The 20,767-nt window shown below is 38.4% G+C and overlaps 2 protein-coding genes across 3 annotated transcripts; one reads left to right on the top strand and one right to left on the bottom strand.

Annotated features, from left to right (window-relative positions):
* Positions 1-973: 973 nt before the first annotated feature.
* Positions 974-13,445, bottom strand: LOC307148487 (TNF superfamily member 14). Of its 2 annotated transcripts, XM_079854085.1 has the most exons (6): positions 13,116-13,445; positions 8,365-8,400; positions 8,234-8,267; positions 8,023-8,118; positions 6,816-7,050; positions 974-4,602 (listed from the first exon to the last, which is right to left on the bottom strand). In XM_079854085.1, the coding sequence occupies exons 1-6, from the start codon at positions 13,365-13,367 to the stop codon at positions 4,425-4,427; spliced, it is 831 nt and encodes a 276-aa protein (XP_079710211.1). In that variant the 5' UTR covers positions 13,368-13,445; the 3' UTR covers positions 974-4,424. The 2 variants fall into 2 exon arrangements, with proteins under 2 accessions (XP_079710211.1, XP_079710212.1); XM_079854086.1 differs by lacking the exon at positions 8,365-8,400.
* Positions 13,446-16,074: 2,629 nt separating this feature from the next.
* Positions 16,075-20,258, top strand: tmed1b (transmembrane p24 trafficking protein 1b). Its single transcript, XM_079864558.1, has 4 exons — positions 16,075-16,374; positions 17,124-17,221; positions 17,689-17,875; positions 19,598-20,258. The coding sequence occupies exons 1-4, from the start codon at positions 16,207-16,209 to the stop codon at positions 19,814-19,816; spliced, it is 672 nt and encodes a 223-aa protein (XP_079720684.1). The 5' UTR covers positions 16,075-16,206; the 3' UTR covers positions 19,817-20,258.
* Positions 20,259-20,767: the final 509 nt, after the last annotated feature.

Genomic DNA, 20,767 nt, shown 5'->3' with positions numbered 1-20,767 from the left:
TAGTTATTGTGCAAATTGTAGACAATTGTATTTGCGGAAACTAATTGCTCAGAGATCTGAATTGGTTGCATCTCAAAATCTCATTTGAGAATTGATTCCGGCCTTCTAAACAAAGAGCCAATCGACTATTTGGTAAATTCATCGTGACACTGCAGCTGGCGTTGAAGAAACAGTCAGTGTCCTGACACATGCACTTAGCACTGGACTGTACAGGCGCATTGGTTGGGCCAACCTTAAATGCTAACAAGGATGCTAGCCTCTAGGCCAAGGGAATGAGGTTCACACGCACAGTACCGACTTGGTACCGAAGTCGGTACTTTTGACAACTCTAGTCGCGCTTTTTGAGATCAGGGGAGTGAGGTTTACACGCACAGCTCTTACTGGCCCACGAACGCCACATAGAGAGGAGCTGGTTTTGGATGCCGAAATGGCCGACTGACTGATGAACTGACTTTCCTTGAACGGGACTTTCAAACGGACTGGATGTGATCAGTGGATTACAGTGTGTTGAGGAATATCATCTTAACAAACCCAGTCGGCCACACTAGGCGAGCAGAAAACGTCTGCAGGGAATCTTGACTGCCTTTCGCTCTCAAGATAAAAAAGAAAAAAAGCAACGAGCCGTTTGTTTGTTTGTGGTGACAGCAGGTTTTTTGGAAACTTCCGCCGTGAGTGCAGAAATGCGCTGAGTCAGGAAAAAATGCAACCCCTTCCCCCCCACCAAAAAACCCGTTCCTGTGCGCGGTCCACTTTCTGTCTTATTCCACCTCGCTTCACCACATCCTCCACACTATCTCCCTGCTTATCTCCATTTTCCTTCATATCTCTCTCTCTCTCTCTCTCCCTAGTTCTTTGTGTGGGTTTGATGTGCAGCGCTGCATTCAGCACGTTGAGGTTGCAAACGAGAAAGAGAAAACAAGGTAGATAAGAGACATTGTGCAAGACTCACTCGCTAGAAAAGACTCTTGAGATTTCAGTATTTTATTTTTATTATGATGGTAATTCATTAAATGCACATTCCAGTCAAAAGTTACAATGTGTCGATTGACGCATACAGCATGTACTCTATAAATAACATCCAACACAATGTCAACACTCCCACTCTAACTGTAACACACTGTACATGACTGTCTGATCTCGTCAAACGCACGCAGCGTGTTCTAGAGGCCCGTTCACACCAAGGACGATAACCATGTAGTTTTAAAAAATCGATGTAAAAAAATCAATCAATCAAATGTTCTAAATGTAAAGGAGTAGTCCAGATCACAACTATTGTTGTGTTCAAGTCCTCCAAGGAAGTCGTGTGAGTTTTCAGTCATTTGCGCTGGAGCAAGTTGGCGGTGTACCGTCTCTTGTTTAACTACACAAACACACAGCAAGGTTTTTAACTCTACACTTGTAGAAGTAGAAGAAATATGCATCAGTTTGAAATCTTGAGATTTTGAGATCCTTCTATAAATTGTTTTGGTCACAGTTTTATTTTATTTTATTGTCATTTTATTTATTTTTTATTTACTCTTATGATTGTGGGCGGGTCTTGACGGCTTTGTTGAAAATAGTTATACAAATAAAATGTTTAATAAATAAATAATAACAAAAAAATGTAAAATAATGTGCATCAGGTGTGCTTTGCTTTTTTGTTTAATTTATGAAACCACTGTAAACTTTATTTTTTACATATTATATTGTTATATTACAATGCTAGTATATGTTGTGCAGGCAATTAGCTTACTTTGTTGTAAATAAAAAAATCTGACCATATCACCTTAAGTATTGTGGTATTTCGCCATTTTTCTCACTAACACACACCCAACTAACTCGTTAACATCGGGGCTTAAAGAAAAGCTTCCCACTCGTATTTACAACATTGTGGCGCCGTTTCTGTGCGTTCAACTCGTAAATACTTGAACGCACCATTTAACAATACCATTTAGAGCGTTTTTTTCCAGCTGGTGAACGATAAAACATTGATAGCCAATCAGAATCCATCCTGCTTTAAAGAGCTCGAGCATTTAAAGCGGCAGACGACAAAACTACTACGCGCTTGTAATAAACAGTGCTTTGGTGTGGACGCTAATATAGTTATCGTTCTTGGTCTAAAAGGGCCTTTACTGTGGCGTTAACAAACCTGAAGTGGGCGACTTACTCTAACTTGCTCAGCAAGATTCTCTCAAACTGTTGCTGAACTGAAGGATAAAACCTGACAGCAGAAAAAGATTGATTTATACAGCAATGCTGAGAATTTCAGTGACGCATGAAATCAAGTTTGAGTAGCGAGAAGCGTCTGCGTTCACGTGCTTGAGTAGATTACGTTTCTGCCCCAACGATTCAGTCACTGACTGAGTATAAAACATCATGGTGAGTTTAAGTTAGGTGAAGGTGACAGTCAGTAACAATCAAACCATCTCAGAGGATCTACACTGATAGCACACGTACATCTCAGAGACGTCTATTTGATGTCTGCGTTACATCTGCGCGATGCATTTGCAATACGCTTCCTGACAGATGTTAAACAGACGTTTAGAAAACGTCTTTAAGATGTTTATGATTTAAAATGCATGTAAAACTGCTTTCACTAAGATGTTTGCGCACAACAGATGTTTTCCTTATTAAGTGCTCTTTAGCAGACGTCTTACAGACGTACCTGTGCTATCTGGGAAAATCCACTTAAACTCGTAACAGAAACATGTAATAAAAACAGACATGAGCTTATAAAATATATATACGGCAGACATCATGTTTACAAGCATATAACACATGATTTAAAGGCACTGGATTGACCTCTGACCTCAGATAACGTGTGTAACGATATGCCCTTTTAAACATTAAACGACCCCAGATGAATCTGAGCTGACACAGTAAAGCAGATCTTTCTCAGGAAATGGTGTGTATAATTAACAGCATGTTGAAATTCCTTTTAATACCAGCCATTTTTTTTATATCCCCATTCATCAGCATTACATTTTAATGGTTATATACTATGAAAAACTAAATATTGCAAAAAAAAAAAAAATATTGCAGAATGTCACTTTCTGTTCACATCTTCAAACTATGTGGTTTGGTAAACCAGTATTTGCAAGTTAAGATACACTAGACTGGTTGATCATTAGGGTTAAATATAAGAGCAACAATTAAGCATTTTTGAAAACCTTGTCAGCCAATCAGAATCCATCCTGCTTTAAAGAGCATTTAAAGAGACAGACGACAAACGCGCGCTTATAACAAACTGAACAATATCGTGCGCTGGTGTGGATGCTAATATAGTTATTGCTCTTGTTATGAACCAGCCAATTGGGGGTGGGGGGATTTATTGTTTTATTGTTTAATAATGCAAATATTGGAATAATGCTGGTACTTTGGACCTGAGGTGGGAAATGTGATTTCTTAAATATTACAATTATTTAAAAAAAATTAATTTATTTTAAAATGGCACCGTCTCCTGAGAATGGGCCCTTAGCACACAGACCAGCAGAATGTTATTTTACATTTACAGAGAAACGACATCTGATTTTAGCAATACACACACTAAATATATCTAAACACCTATAGAAATGAAAAAAAAAAAAGAGTGGTCGACCAATATAGATTTTTTTAAGGCCGATGCCGATATCTTAGAGAGCAGGGTGGCTGATGGCCGATATATTTATAATTTATATTACTTAATATTAAATAAATTGCAAATAAATAATTTGTTAAAATAAAAAATGTAAAAAAAAAAAATCTGCAAAATAAACAGACTTACTTTAGTTGGCAACTTAATTCTGTAGTCCTATTACAGTATTTTCACAAGTAAAGAAACTGTTAATAAAAATGAATAAAAAGGAAGTAAATACTGCAACCAACAGGGCCCTCGGTATTCTGGTGAGTTTGTGTGCACTGAGTTTAGGTTACACTAATTTAGTATGAATGACATGAATATGACAGTGCAAATGGATACAGCATAGTTTGAAATCAAGGGTTTAAAGTTTGTCGATCCTGCGTCTACCGAAGCTGTTTCCACCCAAAGTCGCCGAATTTAACCTTAAATGAGAAAGTATTATATTATTTGCCTTTGTATTACTAATGGGAGCATGGGATCACATGGGATCAGCGCTGTCAAAATAAAAGTCCTGCATCTGAAACCTTAGCCAAACAGAAAAAGGTATCAGCCAATGCCCATATTTTTTAAAAAAAGGGCAAATATCGGTGAATATATCAGCCTTGGCAATATATATATATCGGTCGACCACTGAAAAAATAAAATAAAAATACAAACTCTATATTGCAATGATTCTCATAATGTGTTTATAAAAATAATATTTAAAAACTGGAATGAGAACCTCAGTGTGAAACTCGTGTGTGTGTGTGTGTGTGTGTGTGTGTGTGTGTGTGTGTGTGTGTGTGTGTGTGTGCATGTGCGTGAGAGACTTTCCTGCAGCAGTTTGTCAGTACTTAGAGACCATGAAGGCACCAAAGAAGTTATCATATGGGTTATGGAGAACCAGCGAGCTGTTATTGACCTTCACGAACACACTGTCTCCTTCGTTCAGGAGGAAGATGCCTCCCAGATAACTGTTGTCCCGCTCGCCGCCTGACTGGTGTTTATCCGACGTGCAGAGGAACCTGCAGTAAAAACATTCATGACCTTAATGCTGACAGAAGTCATCTACAGTGGCTACGTTTACATGCACAACTTTTGTTTCAGTCGGACTGAATTCATTCCAATTGATGAATCTGAACACAGTGTTTACATGATCTTTAAATGCTCACTTCACACACGCAGAAGAGGAGGATTATAGGAGGACGAGAAACTTGTTTATACGACACTTTATTCATCCTGAAGAACAGCTTGTTCTGTGCGTCATATGTCATTACGCTATTTCTACATCTTTACGCTATTACTACATCAATACGCTATTTCTACGTCATTACGCTATTACTACATCATTACGCTATTTCTACGTCATTACGCTATTTCTACGTCATTACGCTATTTCTACATCATTACGCTACTTTTACATCAATACGCTATTTCTACATCATTACGCTACTTTTACATCAATACGCTATTTCTACGTCATTACGCTATTTCTACATTACGCTATTTCTGTCATTACGCTATTTCTGTCATTACGCTATTTCTACGTCATTACGCTATTTCTACATCATTACGCTACTTTTACATCAATACGCTATTTCTACATCATTACGCTACTTTTACATCATTACGCTATTTCTACGTCATTACGCTATTTCTACATTACGCTATTTCTGTCATTACGCTATTTCTGTCATTACGCTATTTCTACGTCATTACGCTATTTCTACGTCATTACGCTATTTCTACACGCTATTTCTACGTCATTACGCTATTTCTACGTCATTACGCTATTTCTGTCATTATGTTATTTCTGTCATTACACTATTTCTACATCATCACGCTATTTCTACATCATCACGCTATTTCTACGTCATTACACTATTTCTACGTCATTACGCTATTTCTACGTCATTACGCTATTTCTGTCATTATGTTATTTCTGTCATTACACTATTTCTACATCATTACGCTATTTCTACGTCATTACGCTATTTCTACATTACGCTATTTCTGTCATTACGCTATTTCTGTCATTACGCTATTTCTACGTCATTACGCTATTTCTACATCATTACGCTATTTCTACGTCATTACGCTATTTCTACGTCATTACGCTATTTCTACGTCATTACGCTATTTCTGTCATTATGTTATTTCTGTCATTACACTATTTCTACATCATTACGCTATTTCTACGTCATTACGCTATTTCTACGTCATTACACTATTTCTACGTCATTACACTATTTCTACGTCATTACGCTATTTCTACATGCTATTTCTACGTCATTACGCTATTTCTACATCATTACGCTATTTCTACGTCATTACGCTATTTCTACATCATTACGCTATTTCTACGTCATTACGCTATTTCTACATGCTATTTCTACGTCATTACGCTATTTCTACATCATTACGCTATTTCTACGTCATTACGCTATTTCTACATCATTACGCTATTTCTACATCATTACGCTATTTCTACATCATTACGCTATTTCTACGTCATTACGCTATTTCTACATCATTACGCTATTTCTACGTCATTACGCTATTTCTACATCATTACGCTATTTCTACATGCTATTTCTACGTCATTACGCTATTTCTACACGCTATTTCTGCGTCATTACGCTATTTCTACACGCTATTTCTGCGTCATTGCGCTATTTCTACATCATTACGCTATTTCTACGTCATTACGCTATTTCTACATCATTACGCTATTTCTACGTCATTGCACATGCGCAGTCCTTTCAGTTTCGGTTTTCAATCCGTGTTTACATGTCCTCAAGTGTTTACCTGTCCTCTGGATCGTATTAGAAAAGGAATAAACCCCCCCTTTCAATCCGATCGAAATCTCCATCGGATCGAGCTCAGTCGGATCGATTAAGTGTTTACATGAAGGCTTTTCAGTCTGACTGAGCCGTCAATCCCATTAGATAGCACACGTACGTCTGCAAGATGTCTGTTAAAGATCACTTCATCTGGAAAGCATCTGCTGTTTACTAACATCTCATAGACATCTTTAAGATGTCAGTTTAACATACATTCTAAATCATTACATCTTAAAGACATCTTCTAAACGTCTATTTGCAAACACTAAAAAATACGTCTTCCAGATGTAAACACGCACATCAAATAGACGTCTCCGTGATGTACGTGTGCTATCTTAACGGATTATTTGGATGCATGTAAACGTAGTCAGTGATTTCCGGGTCAGATCGAGTACCTGGAGTTCTGCATCAGCTCGATGGGCTCGTTGCTGTAGCTGTGCGAGCTCCGCATGACTATGTGTTGGAAGAATATGCATTTCTCCAGGTGGGAGATCTTGGAGAAGATGTAATAGTACCCGTCCTGCTGGATGTACAGACTGTTGTTCTTGTAGCCCATTCCGTTCATGAACACGGGGTAGCTGGAGGTCCTCCAGCCCAGGACACCGTTGCGTCCAGACGTGGCTGAATCGCCTACACAAACACACAGTATAGTTAGATTATACACACACACATACATATACATATACACACATATATATATATATATATATATAAAGTGCTGTCAATCGATTAATCGCATCCAAAATAAAAGTGTGCATTTACATAATATATGTGTGTGTACTGTAGAACGTGTACACCTACTGTGTGTACATCTATGTTGTTAGTGTCAAAATCACATGATCAGCGAGAAGTTGACGTCAAGCTTAAAGCGTAATGGCAGAGCATTCAAGTCAACTAGTGTATGAAACCTCTACTGCTACAGCCAACAAACACACAGACATGAATCTGGAAGCAGATCTAGGCAGGCGGAGCTGGGGAGGTGGAGGGGCTCAGAGGAACACACAGCAAACACTCAACCAGAATATTTGAGTGTGGAGCGAGTAATCTCATTGGCTGCAGGATCACCTGAGCCAATCAGCTTGTGCCATGTGGTAATGTAAAGGTCACGCATGTAAAGGTCCATCAGCCTGCGCCCTCTAGAGTTTCATGACTGAACTAGAAATTGAATAAAATGTCTAAAAGTGTAACGGCACAGAATGAGAAGAATGTTTTTAATGAAAAATGACATGGCTTATAAAATAATGATTTTACTAGAAGTTATTGTATTATTAATGGAAAGACTCTCTCTCTCTCTCTCTCTCTCTGTATGTGTGTGTGTGTGTGTGTGTGTGTGTGTGTGTGTGTGTTTGTGTGTTTGTACCAACTTAACCACATTTTGGGGACAAATTTGTACCCAGAAGTGAGCTAAACCTGACAAAACCTCAAAATGTTAGAAAGTTTTTTTCTATTATTGTAAAAATGTAGAAGGTTTTATGTTAGCGTTTGCAGTATTTATAACTAGCTGTACTGTTTATAATCAAAAGTAGTATATACAATGTCTCCATTCATTCTGATAGCTGAGTAAACGTGTGTGTGTGTGTGTGTGTGGAAGGTTTTTCATACTTTGCAGAAATGCTGCCGGTTTGCTCTCAGCTTTGGCAACCGGTTTGCTCTCAGCTTCAGCTTTAGGGGTATTTTTAGGCAAAACTTCATTAAAATCTGTTTAGAAAACAAGCAGGATGAACATTAAACACATGGTGAATCGCAGTATTTCAAACCTGTGTGTGTGTGTGTGTGTGTGTGTGTGTGTGTGTGTGTGTGTGTGTTTACCAACCATTTGCACTGCTGGGAAATTTGTCCTTCTCTCCCTGCAAATAAATATTTTTACAGCAGAATTAATAAGATCATCCAAGACGTGTTTATATGTTAACACACACACACACACCTGAGTAAAGATAAACTCACTTTTATACGTTCCACTCTCGGGATATCTGATGAAATCTAGGGGGAAAGAGAAAATATTGACGGCATGTTTTTCCAAAACTTTTTCCAGGAACATTTCGGCGTCAGACAAACACACAAACACATAAACACATTAATGCTTTTGGTCACGTGGCTAGACGTGGCACGCGCTCACGACTTCGTCTGTCATATTTCAGACTTATCTCATTATTTAGAAATAAAAAAATCTCATAATTATGATTTAGTATATCTTAATTAATAAAAAAAAAAATGTAATCTCATAATTTGACTTTTCCCTCATAATTTATTACATAATTAACTCATAATCATGATTACGACTTGGTATGTCATATTTATGACTTTTTATTAAGATTTACCCAAGCATGATTATTTTTACTTGTGTGGTTGAAACAGGCAAAAATGTTTGTATAATAAGAACCTGATTTGCTAAAAGGCGTCTAATGTGTGTTCGTGTGTTTGCTCTCAGACCCTGAAACTAAGTGTGCAAACCAATATATGTGTTTACAGGAAATCAACACAGTAATACAAAACTATTTGCAATATACCGCGGTGGTTGTGTGACCTAGTGGTTAGCAATCTGGGCTAGTTACCAAAAATTCAGAGGGTTCAAACCTCCACCATGACCAAACACACCACAGGTTATGTCTGAACCAATACCCATTAGCTAACAGACAGATTAACCAGTCATTAATGACACTAGAACAGCAGAGCGCTGCCTGTTATTAACAGAGGACACTAGCTATGACACGAATTTCACTTGTGTGTAAAAGTAGAGTTCAAGAGAACAAAATCGTGGGAAACTGGTGCAAAATATCAGTGATAAAACTGTAAGTTTCTGCAATCTTTCTGTTTTTCCCTCCATCATAAATGAGCGTGTCTCTAGCGTCAACACAGTAACCGCTGTCGTGTTCTCTAGCGTTCGGATGCTGGTGTTCGGGAACACACTCGTGTGTGTGAGACGCTTCTGGAGGGAATTAAACCCAATCATTCTGATCACACACTTCGGCTCCGGCGTTTCAGAAACACCAAACCAACATCTGAGATGCTGCGACGCCATTGGTCCGCTGGTTACTCCAGTTATCCAATCACAGCTGACGCTGAGTGGAAAGTCACGTGGGTTTGTTGCGCATCGAAGGATTTATTCTGTAAATGTGTTTCATAGTAGATTATGCACGTCTTCCTATTGGATAAAAAAAAAAAAAATATCCGACTCCATTTAGCGAATCTTATTTTCATCCAGCATTTTTAATGCAATCTCAATTTGCATAAAAATAGGTGGATAAAGGCATAGTGGCTGATTCATCTGATCAGGGGTTAAACAGGTCGATGTAGATCTGGAGATATTAGGCAGCATCCAAAAAAAAAAGAGAAACTATTAAAGGACCAAAAATTACGCAAGACCAAATAGTGATTAAGAAAAGGGGGGGGGGGGGGGACATCCTGTAAAAAGTTAGTCACAAAGTCTTGTGTAAATATTGCACATGCAAGTTTCATGAGCTCATATTAACTCAATAGATGGGATATTTGCGCTAGTAAAAAAAAAAAATATATATATCACAACGCAGGACCAAATAGTGATTAAGAGGGGGGGGGGGGAGCACCTAAAAATACACACTTTCCCTTAGATGTACAGTCGGTCTGAGAGCTCTAGTGAAAATGATTTCACCAATTTAATGAATGTTTCTAATATTCTTAGAGTAACAATCCGAGTTAAAGGGATAGTTCACTTTGAAATTCAATTTTGGTATGTTTAGCTTACCTCAAGGGCATCCAAGATGTAGGTGTCTTTTTTTCCGCAGTAGTTTCAATTTTGATATTTTTAGGTCAAACCGTTCTTGTCTGACAGTCATTTAATGCAGGTCTGTGGTCACTGTCTCAAAGAGCATGCACAGAGTCCAAATTAAAACAATTCCCCATCGTCCAAATTAAAACAATTCCCCATCGTCCAAATTAAACAATTCCCCATCGTAAGTACACATTGATGGCCTAAGACACGAAACGAGCGGTTTGTGTGAGAAAACGAACAGTATTTATATCGTTTTTACCTCTTATACACAGCCACGTCCAAGTGATCTGAGGGCGCGGGCGCATCCTGGTGTGTGTCGTGTACGCAGACTGGTGCATAGATATATATACACTAGGGGTGGGCGATATCTCGATATTTAAAATATATCGAGATATTTTTTAAACACGATATGGATTTTGACATATCGTATATATCGATATATTGTTTATATTTATAAAAATGTTGTTATTTCAAATGTAGGCGCGTTGCTCGTGGCAAGCGCACTCATAATGTAAGAGACGCCGGCGCGACCACAACATTGCCCAACATCAATGGCAAACGTAATGCAAGCGGAACGAAACTGCTCGTTATTATGTGGTTGACGGACCGTTGTTTATCAGTTTGGACCAAAGCAGCGCGAGCCGATCGTGATCATGTGACACTGTTACTACACGGCGCTAATAAGAGATCCAGTAAAGAAAGCATTTGAATTTGCCACAGAAGTAAAAACATCGCTGCGAGATCTAGTGAGAAACATTCACATTTCTCCGTTATTAACGGATCAAACAGCGCTGACGTGGAAACCAGGAGAAACATTGTGGCATGAATGAACTATCCAGAGTCCACAGATCAGCAACATTCACCATGGATTTACTGTAGTTACACTAACTGCAACCATGGAAGTTTGGCAGGAATAGTAGGCTATAATGCCTTCAAGTAACATTACGTCGGTTTTATTTTGACATTATGAATAGCCTACAATTGCCTCAAATGTTAATCTGAACTAAAATAAACCTTTATTTATAACTACAATATTACATTAAATTTTTTCCAAGGAGCTGTTTTGTTTTATATGCTCCTAGAGTCAATTATAGCTCCAGAATTGCTCAAAGTAAAAAAATATCATACTTGATGTTAGTTTTAATTATAAAAAAAAAAGAATAAAAAAAATATATAATTTAAAAATGTTGCAGAAGCACTTGTTCCTACATGAACTGCCTACCTCTTTGCACTTCAATAAAAAAGACTTTGTGGTATTTGGCATATTTGTTTTTGCAGTAGTTTTTGGGGGGTTCTTTTTCCTGTAAAGATATCGAGATATATATCGTATATCGAGATATAGCAAAATATATCGAGATATATTTTTTGCTCCATATCGCCCAGCCCTAATATACACTTGATGTTGCCTTGGCTACGGCATTCGTTAAGAACTGCCGTAGCCAAGGCGACATCTAGTGTATATATCTATGCACCAGTCTGCATACAGATCACTTGGACGTGGCTGTGTATAAGAGGTAAAAACGATATAAATACTGTTTGTTTTCTCACACAAACCGCTCGTTTCGTGTCTTAGGCCATCAATGTGTACTTATGATGGGGAATTGTTTAATTTGGACTCTGTGCATGCTCTTTGAGACAGTGACCACAGACCTGCATTAAATGACTGACAGACAAGAACGGTTTGACCTAAAAATATCAAAATTAAAACTACTGCGGAAACAAAGACACCTACATCTTGGATGCCCTTGAGGTAAGCTAAAACATACCAAAATTTAATTTCAAAGTGAACTATCCCTTTAAGGCCCTTGCACACCGCCTCCGAAACTTTCGTCCGTCATAAACGAAATCAGATCAGGTTCGGTTGTCTGCGTTTTCGCATCCTTAGCAAGCATTTTGAATGGTTTTTTGACAATTCAGAGCCACCGAGTCACGAATATCTTGAATATTCACGAATACGAAAAACAAATGCGAAAATTTCGGACTCAGTGTGCAAGGACCTTTAAAGCTGGATGTATCTGGTGTGTCTCTTCAATACGAACTAAACATGACGATAAATACTCATTACTAAGCCGAGAGAAAGCTGATGTCCATGTGTGATGAACTGCGCATGCGTCAGGAGTTTCAACCCTGTCGTTATCTCTCGGTCAGAACAGACCAAAGACAATAGGCGTTATATTTTGTTTTAATTGATGCTTATGAGAGTATTTTTATTAGGTTTTGCATTTGTATATATATGTAGACTTCATCATGGCTGATTTGTACATTGTAAACCCAAAGATACTCTGTATATTTTTGCCATGCATTTGCTACGGCGTTCAACCTTATAAAAATAATAATATTTTGGCCTTTTCTAATCAGGCCAATATTGTTTGTTTGCAGAAAGTCAGGTTTTGTACCAATCCGATGAAGTAAAAACTTTTTTCAGTCTAAAATGAGTGAAGCAGCGTAACTCTATGAAGACACCATATATTTTTCACCATGTATATCACAAGTTCAACCATTTTTTTAAAGAATATTTAGCCTTTTCTAATCATGTCCTTATTGTCTGTGTGCATAAAGTCAGTAGCATGAAATAAAAACTTAGAAAAAGTATTTTTTTCAGTCTAAAATGAGTGAAGAAGCTTAACTCTATGAACTGAATGACCAAAGACACATAACAGAAGTGCATGAGGACTGTTTTGCCCCATGAATTGCACAAGTTCAACCTTTTTTTTTAAAGAATATTTAGCTTTTTCTAATCATGTCCATTTTTTTTGTGTGTGTGCATTTAGGTTTTGTACCAATCCGATGAAGTAAAAACAAATTTCAGTCTAAAATGAGTGAAGAAGCTTAACTCTATGAACTGAATGAGCAAAGACACATAACAGAAGTGCATGAGGACTGTTTTGCACCATGAATTTCACAGGTTTTTGAACTCTATGACCGAAGACATGTATGAAGGACTGACCGTGTGTTTGCTGTAGAGATGGCCGATGCACACCGCCTCGATGAGCACCCCGAGCAGGGCCACGGTCAGCAGCAGGTAGAGGAGCTGGAGCCGCGGGACGTCCCGCCGGACGGGCGCCTGGGCCGGGAACACCTGGCTGTCCACCACGAACACCTGAGGACTGCGCTCCTTCTCCTCTCCGTTCATGCTGCACGCCTCCACTGAGCTAACCGGACACCCCGAACACACTCTCCTCCATACGCGCCACTGCATCCGAGAGCACTGCACACACACCAGCAGTCTGAAGGAGTGAGAGAGACATCCTCTGACCCGAAACCTCACGAGCACACGAGAGAGAGAGAGAGAGAGAGAGAGAGAGAGAGAGAGAGAGAGACAGAGAGAGAGGAGGGGTTCAATAAGGGAGAGAGAGAGAGAGAGATAGAGAGAGAGAGAGAGAAAGAGACAGACAGACAGAGAAAGAGAGAGAAAGAGAGAGAGAGACAAAGAGAGAGAGAGAGAGAGAGAGAGAGAGACAGAGAAAGAGAGAGAGAGAGAGAGAGAGAGAGAGAGAGAGAGAGAGAGAGAGAGAGAGAGAGAGAGAGGAGGGGTTCAATAAGGGAGAGAGAGAGAGAGAGAGAGAGAGAGAGAGGGGGGTTCAATAAGGGATAGAAACTAAAATGAGGAAGTTTGGGCTGTGTGATGGTCTATCTATCCGTCACCTCATCTACGCATGTCTTGCTGTTCTCTATTTACATTGCTCAACATTTTTTTTTTTGCAATGTGAAAAACTTACTCAATAATAAGTTACTTTTCTTACTCAAAAATTCTAGTTTTTTTAAAAAGTAACTTATTATTGTTAGGATTACTTACTGAATAAATTACCTTTTAATTATTCTGAAGTAACAATATTCTACTTATCAGAAACATAACGTATTGTCACTTAATGTTACATTTTCTACTTATTAAATAAAAAGTAAGTTTTAATTGTTGCTCCAAAAGTAACAATATTCTGCTTATCAAAAATGTAACTTGTAATTATTTGTTACTCTAAGTAACAATAACCTACTTATGAAAAGAGTAACTTTTTATCATTGTTAAAAAGTAACAATGTACTTAAAAAGTAACAACATCCTACTTTATTACAAGTTAATGCATTTAATTTTATATGAACAATATACTAGTTATTAAATTAAAAACACTTTTTATTATTGTTACCTAAAAGTAACTATATCGTGCTAATTTCATAAAAAGTAACTTTTTATTATTGTTACTTAACAAGGTAACAATATCCTACTTGATAACAAAAAGTTCATTGACTTGACAAGTTTTACAAGTTACTAAATAAAATAACTTAAAAAGTAACAATATCTTTTATACAATATCAAATGACAGCTACTAATGTACCAAAAAGGAAGTAAGCTGATGTTTAGTAATTTCATTTCTCCAAATATATGATGACATTTTGAGTGCGTGTTTTTGAAGTTTCCTCACTGCAGTGCTAATATCACACTGATACACACACACACACACTGCGTGAGAGTGTGTGTGCATGCACAGAGAAAAGAAGCAGATGCAAAAAGATATGCACACATATAAAGACAATCCGGAAAAAGTAGAAACAAATAGGGTGACCACAGGTGCACTTGTTTATCTGATGACCTAGACTAGTGCACACACTCTCTCTCACACACACACACACACACACACACACACACACTGAGCCGAGAGTTCCGGTGCTCAGATGCTAAGGATGCAGTGAGACAGGAAACAGTTGCTGTCACACACACACAAGCTGTCGCACTGACCGTGAATCATCTCTGCACACACACTCTCACACACCTGCCCTCGTGCAGCTGGACACTAGCTGATCTCTCGTCAGTTCTCACTCAGTGTGTTCAGCCTCTCGCTGTGAGTGTGTGTTCAAAGTTCAGCGCTCACCATCTCAGTTTCGTTTATTTCACTGTGACATTTCACAGCTTACGTGAAGTCTATAAAGGCTTCTGTGCGAGTTTAATGGCAGCTGAAGCTTTTATGTGTGTTTTATGTGCATATAATAATGTAATAACCACAAGAACTGGTAATACTGATGCTTGACTTAGCAAATACCACTTCTGCAATAGTAGCCTAGTAATAAATGTGACCCTGGATCACTAAACCAGTCTCGAGTCGCACGGGTATATGAGGCAATAGCCAACAATACACTGTATGGGTCAAAATTATCCATTTTTCTTTTATGCCAAAAATCATTAGGATATTAAGTAAAGATCATGTACCTTGAAGATATTTAGTAAATTTCCTACCGTAAATATATATAAAACAAACATATTTTTGTGAGTGAATGCAGCAAAATCGCGAACATCAATGGACAACTTTAAAGGAGATTTTCTCAATATTTAGATTTTTTTTTTTTTTTTTGCATCTTCAGATTCCAGATTATCAAACAGTAGTATCTCGGCCAAATATTGTTATATCCTAACAAAATGACTCTTGTGACTGGTTTTGTGGTCCAGGGTCAGATATTAATAATAATAATAATACTATTAATAATAATATTTTTAAAAAGCAACTGATTATTTTCCACCCTACTGGTCAACACAGATTCATACACGTCTCTTTCATCCGCAGAACTAAAGGAGCTCGGTATGATTTGACTGTGCTGCCATCTAGCGATAGCAGATCTATCATATCAGCGTGTCTAAAATAATATCTGATTAAACACCTACGTGTCCTACTGAACTACTGTTTGAAGTGTGCATTACAAGTAGCCTAATTTTACCAATATATATATTGTTTATATTATTAAAGGATTTATAAAGTTAATCTTATCTATAATCGCTTGATGATTATTACATGTTTATAAAATAATAATAATAATAATAAAAAGTATCGATGCCATGGTTTGGGTTTTACGCCGCATGTGTAAAACGCGAGTCCCTGCGCGCTGATTGGCTGCCGCGCGGACACTCGGTGAGCTCTGATTGGCTGAGAGCGAAAGTGGAGCTACGGAAGCGGAACACATCCGTCGCTGGACGGACGGAGGGTTTCAACTGGTTTTCCTGCAAGAACTCATTCACAAACCCCGTTTAAAAGGCTCTTTCTGTGATAAAACAGCATGGATGATGTGCGGAGGTTGTGTGTGTCTCTGCTCGCGGTGTTCATCGGCGCGGTGAACGCGTTCAGTCCCACGGACAGCGAGTTCACGTTCCTGCTGCCAGCCGCCAGTAAAGAGTGCTTCTACCAGAGCGCCGTTTACAACGGCAGCATCGAGATCGAGTACCAGGTAACGTTACATCCCTGACTGAACATACAGCGTTACATAATTTACTGTGAACTGATGCATGTGACAGGGAACGCTTTCAGGACTCTAGATAACGTTCAGGAGAGGTTTTCCTCAAAGTTATGAGCAAACGTTCTTCCTGTGACGTCAATGTAGCGTTCATTCAGTCTAATGTTCTTAAAATGTTCGCTCGAAAACATCAGGTAACGTTAACACGCTTGTACATGTACTTACCATAGTAATAACAGTAAATGATGCACAATTACATGAAACCAAATCCTAACCCTATAGTACACGTAGTTAATTAATATTACTCAGTACTTAAAAATATAATTACACTGTAACAATGACACCTTAAAATAAAGTGTAACCAAACATTATTATTTATAATATTTTAGCAGAATTCGGTAACAATAAATATGTTTGGTTTAAAAATCAGTAATATTGATCTATGATTAGTGGCGAGCCCTACATAAACTCCAGTACAGTGGGTGTGTGTGTTTGTTTATCGTGGCCTGTTGGATATCCTGCCTCAGATCCGTGAGGAAATGATAATCGTATTCAGTCAACAGTCACAAATATGATTCTCATAGGTTTTATTATTTTATATATATATATAGACATAAGAAAGTGAATGATGTTTACCTGGAAACCTGTGATAGGATGCTGTGGTTGGTATTCCTGTGCAGTTGTTAAGGAGTTCTGAGCGGTTGCTAGGGTGTAAAGGAGGATATGACGTTATCTTTCCTCAGGTGATCGCAGGAGCAGGGATGGATGTGGACTTCTCCGTCGTCTCTCCTGGGGGAATGTACCTGGTCTCGGAGTTTCGTCGTTCTGACGGCGTTCATATGTGAGTGTTCGCATTTCCCTCGCTCAACATTTATTTTTGGGCATCATACTATGATACTTGAATATGATGATTAGCCAGTACTATGGTATTTAGTACCACCTCATCATACATAATTGTACCATAGTACTGCCGCAGTAGGTCTTTGAACGTGTTCACACGTTCACCCGCGCGGCTTTTCAATGTAAACGAGCGCGCTACACCATTACGTTATAACTAAAATAACTTGCCTTATTTTTCATCTCTCTGCTTTTCATCTCACATTTCTAAAAGCAAAAACCCGTTCTGTGTGAATCTCTCCTCATGTAACAAGTACAGAAGTTGCACAGGAGATTCATCATCGGGTCAGAATGAGTGGCGTTGCTCCCTGCGGCGGGCTGTCGTTTACTCGCCTGTGATTGGTCCGTTGTTTTCTCGCCTGTGATTGGTCCGTTGTTTTCTCGCCTGTGATTGGTCCGTTGTGTTTTCAGGGTGGAGCCCACAGAGGCGGGAGATTATCAGATCTGCTTCGACAACACCTTCAGCAGGTTCTCCGAGAAGATGGTCTTCTTCGAGGTCATCCTGGACAACCCGTCCAATGACGCGGGAGCGGACGACGAGTGGGCGGGGCTAGGAGAGCCAGAGAGCCTATTGGAGTACAAGCTGGACGACATAAAGGTGTCACATGATTGTATAGCGTTGAGTTATAAATGATTATTCTTAGTGAAATATAATTCGCTCTATGGGCAACATCAAATCATCTTAGTTTAAGTAGAAGTAATGTTTACAGTAATTCATTTACAATTGAAGTCTATGGGTCAAGTGTCCCAAATTTTTGTTAAAGCCCTTACATTAATTAGTCTGAATTTTTTATTTGATCAGTGAACTATTTTCGATGACAATTAGTGTTTAGTTTAAGGCGAGACACTACAGGTGAATAGGGTAACATTTTTAAATAATAGATATCACCATGAAACTTACTCAGTTGATTACTTACACAAGTATATAAAAAAAATGTAGTACAAGTTTTTTGAAATTTGTATGTTTAATTATGCAAATTAGGCATTATCTCATTAAATTTTGCATATATTTTCGGTAGATAGATCTGAACATATGATAAAGCCATATGCAAAATTCTTTTTTCATTTTGTTTACACACAAGATGAAAATAAAAACTCAGAGGGATTTCAGGATATATGCTTTCATTACCTAGGAAATCTAAATATACTGTCCATAGCCTTAAAAAAATAGATTTTCACCTTATTTTTTTAATTATAATGTCACATAAATCAGGCCAGGAATGATTTATTAACAAAACCCTCTGAACATATCTTCAGGATACTGATAAGTGTATAACTGGAGAGTTTGGTGTACACAGGCTGAGATGTTTCTACTGGAGAATGACAAAAAACTCATTTTGAGAAAACGGCAGTTAAAGAGTTAAAGAGCTCTAAATGAGATCACATCATTAGCTTTAAATCCCCCTTTGGACATTCACGATTGGTTACTGATAGAAAGGAAATGCCCATATTTGGAAAAGCGTTGTGCAGGAGACTCAGAGCTTTACAGCGACACCGGTCATGACAGACTTCAGTGAACAGACGGAGCTCGGCGTGTCGCGCTGGAATGCTAACTTCTTGGTAAATTCGGGAGAAACTTACCGCCGCAAGTAAACAAAATGTAATAAAATAAACATCTTAATGTATATTTTCAACGTTTTCTTTATAGCAGCTTGAAAGAACACATATTGAAGGAGTAAACTAGCCCACAATCTCAAAACTGAGCACTGCATGTTTTTGCCTGCCGTGTCTCGCCTTAAAAGATCAATGTGAAAAATGAATGGTCCCCCAGATAGGCGTTATTAACTTTAAACAGTTTTACTTTATTGTAAGCTTTATTTCAATGACTGTAAAAAAACTAAAACAAAATGAAGAGTTTATTTTTTTTAACCAGAACCGCATTGACCACGCAAAATAGAATTTCTCAATTTTTAATGTCTATTTTTGGGTGAAATATGGCCTGGACATTTGTTTTCATGATATTTGATGGATCTTCAGTTGTATTTAACCATGTAAGCTGGTTTCTTCTAACTAGGCAAGGTAATTTAGACTATATTCTGACTTTCTCTCAGAATTGCAAGACATAAACTCGCAATTGCAAAAAAAAAAAAAAAAAAAAAAATTTCACAGGACTTTTTCACGCATTCGCGTCTTTCTCAGAATTGCATGTTTATATCTCGCAATTTGGATTTGCAACAAAAAAAAGTCATAATTCTGAGAAAGTCACAATTATCTTTTTAATTTTAATTTTTATGCCGTGGTGGAAACGAGCTTCCTTATTTAACCCAGAGTATAAAACGCTGGAATGTGCCGTTGGATAACCTGGTGTTTCCCGCGGCAGGAGTCCATGGAGGCGGTTCACCGGCGTCTGGAGCGCAGTCGTCAGATGCAGACGGTCCTGCGCGCCTTCGAGGCTCGCGACCGAAACCTGCTGGAGGACAACCTGTGGCGGGTCTCCTTCTGGTCCTGTGTCAACATGCTGGTCATGCTGAGCGTAGCGCTCACTCAGGTCTACACCGTCCGGCGGCTGTTCGACGACAAGCGGAGAGTCTGCTCCTAACACACACACACACACACACACACACACACGCGCGCTCGTGTGTCGAGACCCGAGACGAGACGGAGACCGCCGTGCCTTTAGATGGAGTAGACGCTTTCCTATTGGACGATCCTTCGTGGTGTTTCCGGGTGCCTGTGAAGTTCAGTCACGCACAGTCGAATATCGAACTGCTGAAATAATAATAATAATAATAATATCAGACTGCGAACCAATCGTCTGATGGTTTTGAGGATGCAAGACTTCACATTTCTGTCCATTTCATGTCTTCCTGTCATAGTTTTGTCACTGTTTTTTTTAGTCCTGTCATTTCATGATGCGAGATGATGGCGTTTCGGGAGAGTGTGACGTTACAGTTAGCAAAGGGAATCTTCTGTACAGCCTTTTTAAAGACTTTTACACAATAAAACAAATAAAATGGGTCATATATTTGTACGAGGTGTCGCTAGTGTTCAATGATCGGGTCAAATCAACTCTTTACTGTGTTAGAACAGTCATGGTCTTATTGCACACGGATCACTCGTGCACATTATTCTGAAGAATGAGAATTAATATTAAATTCACCCTTTGCAGGGAGTTTGATTGACAGGCGATCTGACCAATCATAATCCGCCATTTTGTCTGACAAAGCAGGAGAGTTAGTAGATTAACGTTTTGTGTGCTCTTCTCGTGTCGGTCAATGACATCTTTTTTTGTTAATGAAAGGAATGTACTATATTTTAGTTTAATAATGTTTTATATTTAATATTTTGTATTTTTAGGGGATTTTTTTGTACTAAATTATATTTACGCTGTATTTATAATCCATTTATTCACTCTTTGAGCATAGACCTGAACATTTTATTTCCAACTTAAACTGTGGTAAATCTGGAATGTTTTAGAGCGACAGACTGAAGATTGGTCTCTTTTCAAAGACGACACTCGGCAAATCATTGCTGAAGTGAAAAAAGTGAA

This window comes from Squalius cephalus (genome assembly GCF_949319135.1).
Source record: "Squalius cephalus genome assembly, chromosome: 2".
Lineage (NCBI taxonomy): Eukaryota > Metazoa > Chordata > Actinopteri > Cypriniformes > Leuciscidae > Squalius > Squalius cephalus.
This window is presented reverse-complemented; position numbering and strand designations above follow the sequence as displayed.

What these genes read in the sequence shown, in the direction of transcription:
- LOC307148487 (XM_079854085.1), bottom strand. Translation starts at nt 13,367, where the DNA reads ATGCAGTGGCGCGTATGGAGGAGAGTGTGTTCGGGGTGTCCGGTTAGC. An exon ending in ACCGGCAGCATTTCTGCAAA is followed by an intron (nt 7,051 to 8,022) that starts GTATGAAAAACC and finishes GTGTTTGTGTAG; the next exon opens with GCGATTCAGCCACGTCTGGA. An exon ending in GAGCTGATGCAGAACTCCAG is followed by an intron (nt 4,603 to 6,815) that starts GTACTCGATCTG and finishes TTTTTACTGCAG; the next exon opens with GTTCCTCTGCACGTCGGATA.
- tmed1b (XM_079864558.1), top strand. Translation starts at nt 16,207, where the DNA reads ATGGATGATGTGCGGAGGTTGTGTGTGTCTCTGCTCGCGGTGTTCATC. An exon ending in GCATCGAGATCGAGTACCAG is followed by an intron (nt 16,375 to 17,123) that starts GTAACGTTACAT and finishes ATCTTTCCTCAG; the next exon opens with GTGATCGCAGGAGCAGGGAT. An exon ending in ACAAGCTGGACGACATAAAG is followed by an intron (nt 17,876 to 19,597) that starts GTGTCACATGAT and finishes TTCCCGCGGCAG; the next exon opens with GAGTCCATGGAGGCGGTTCA.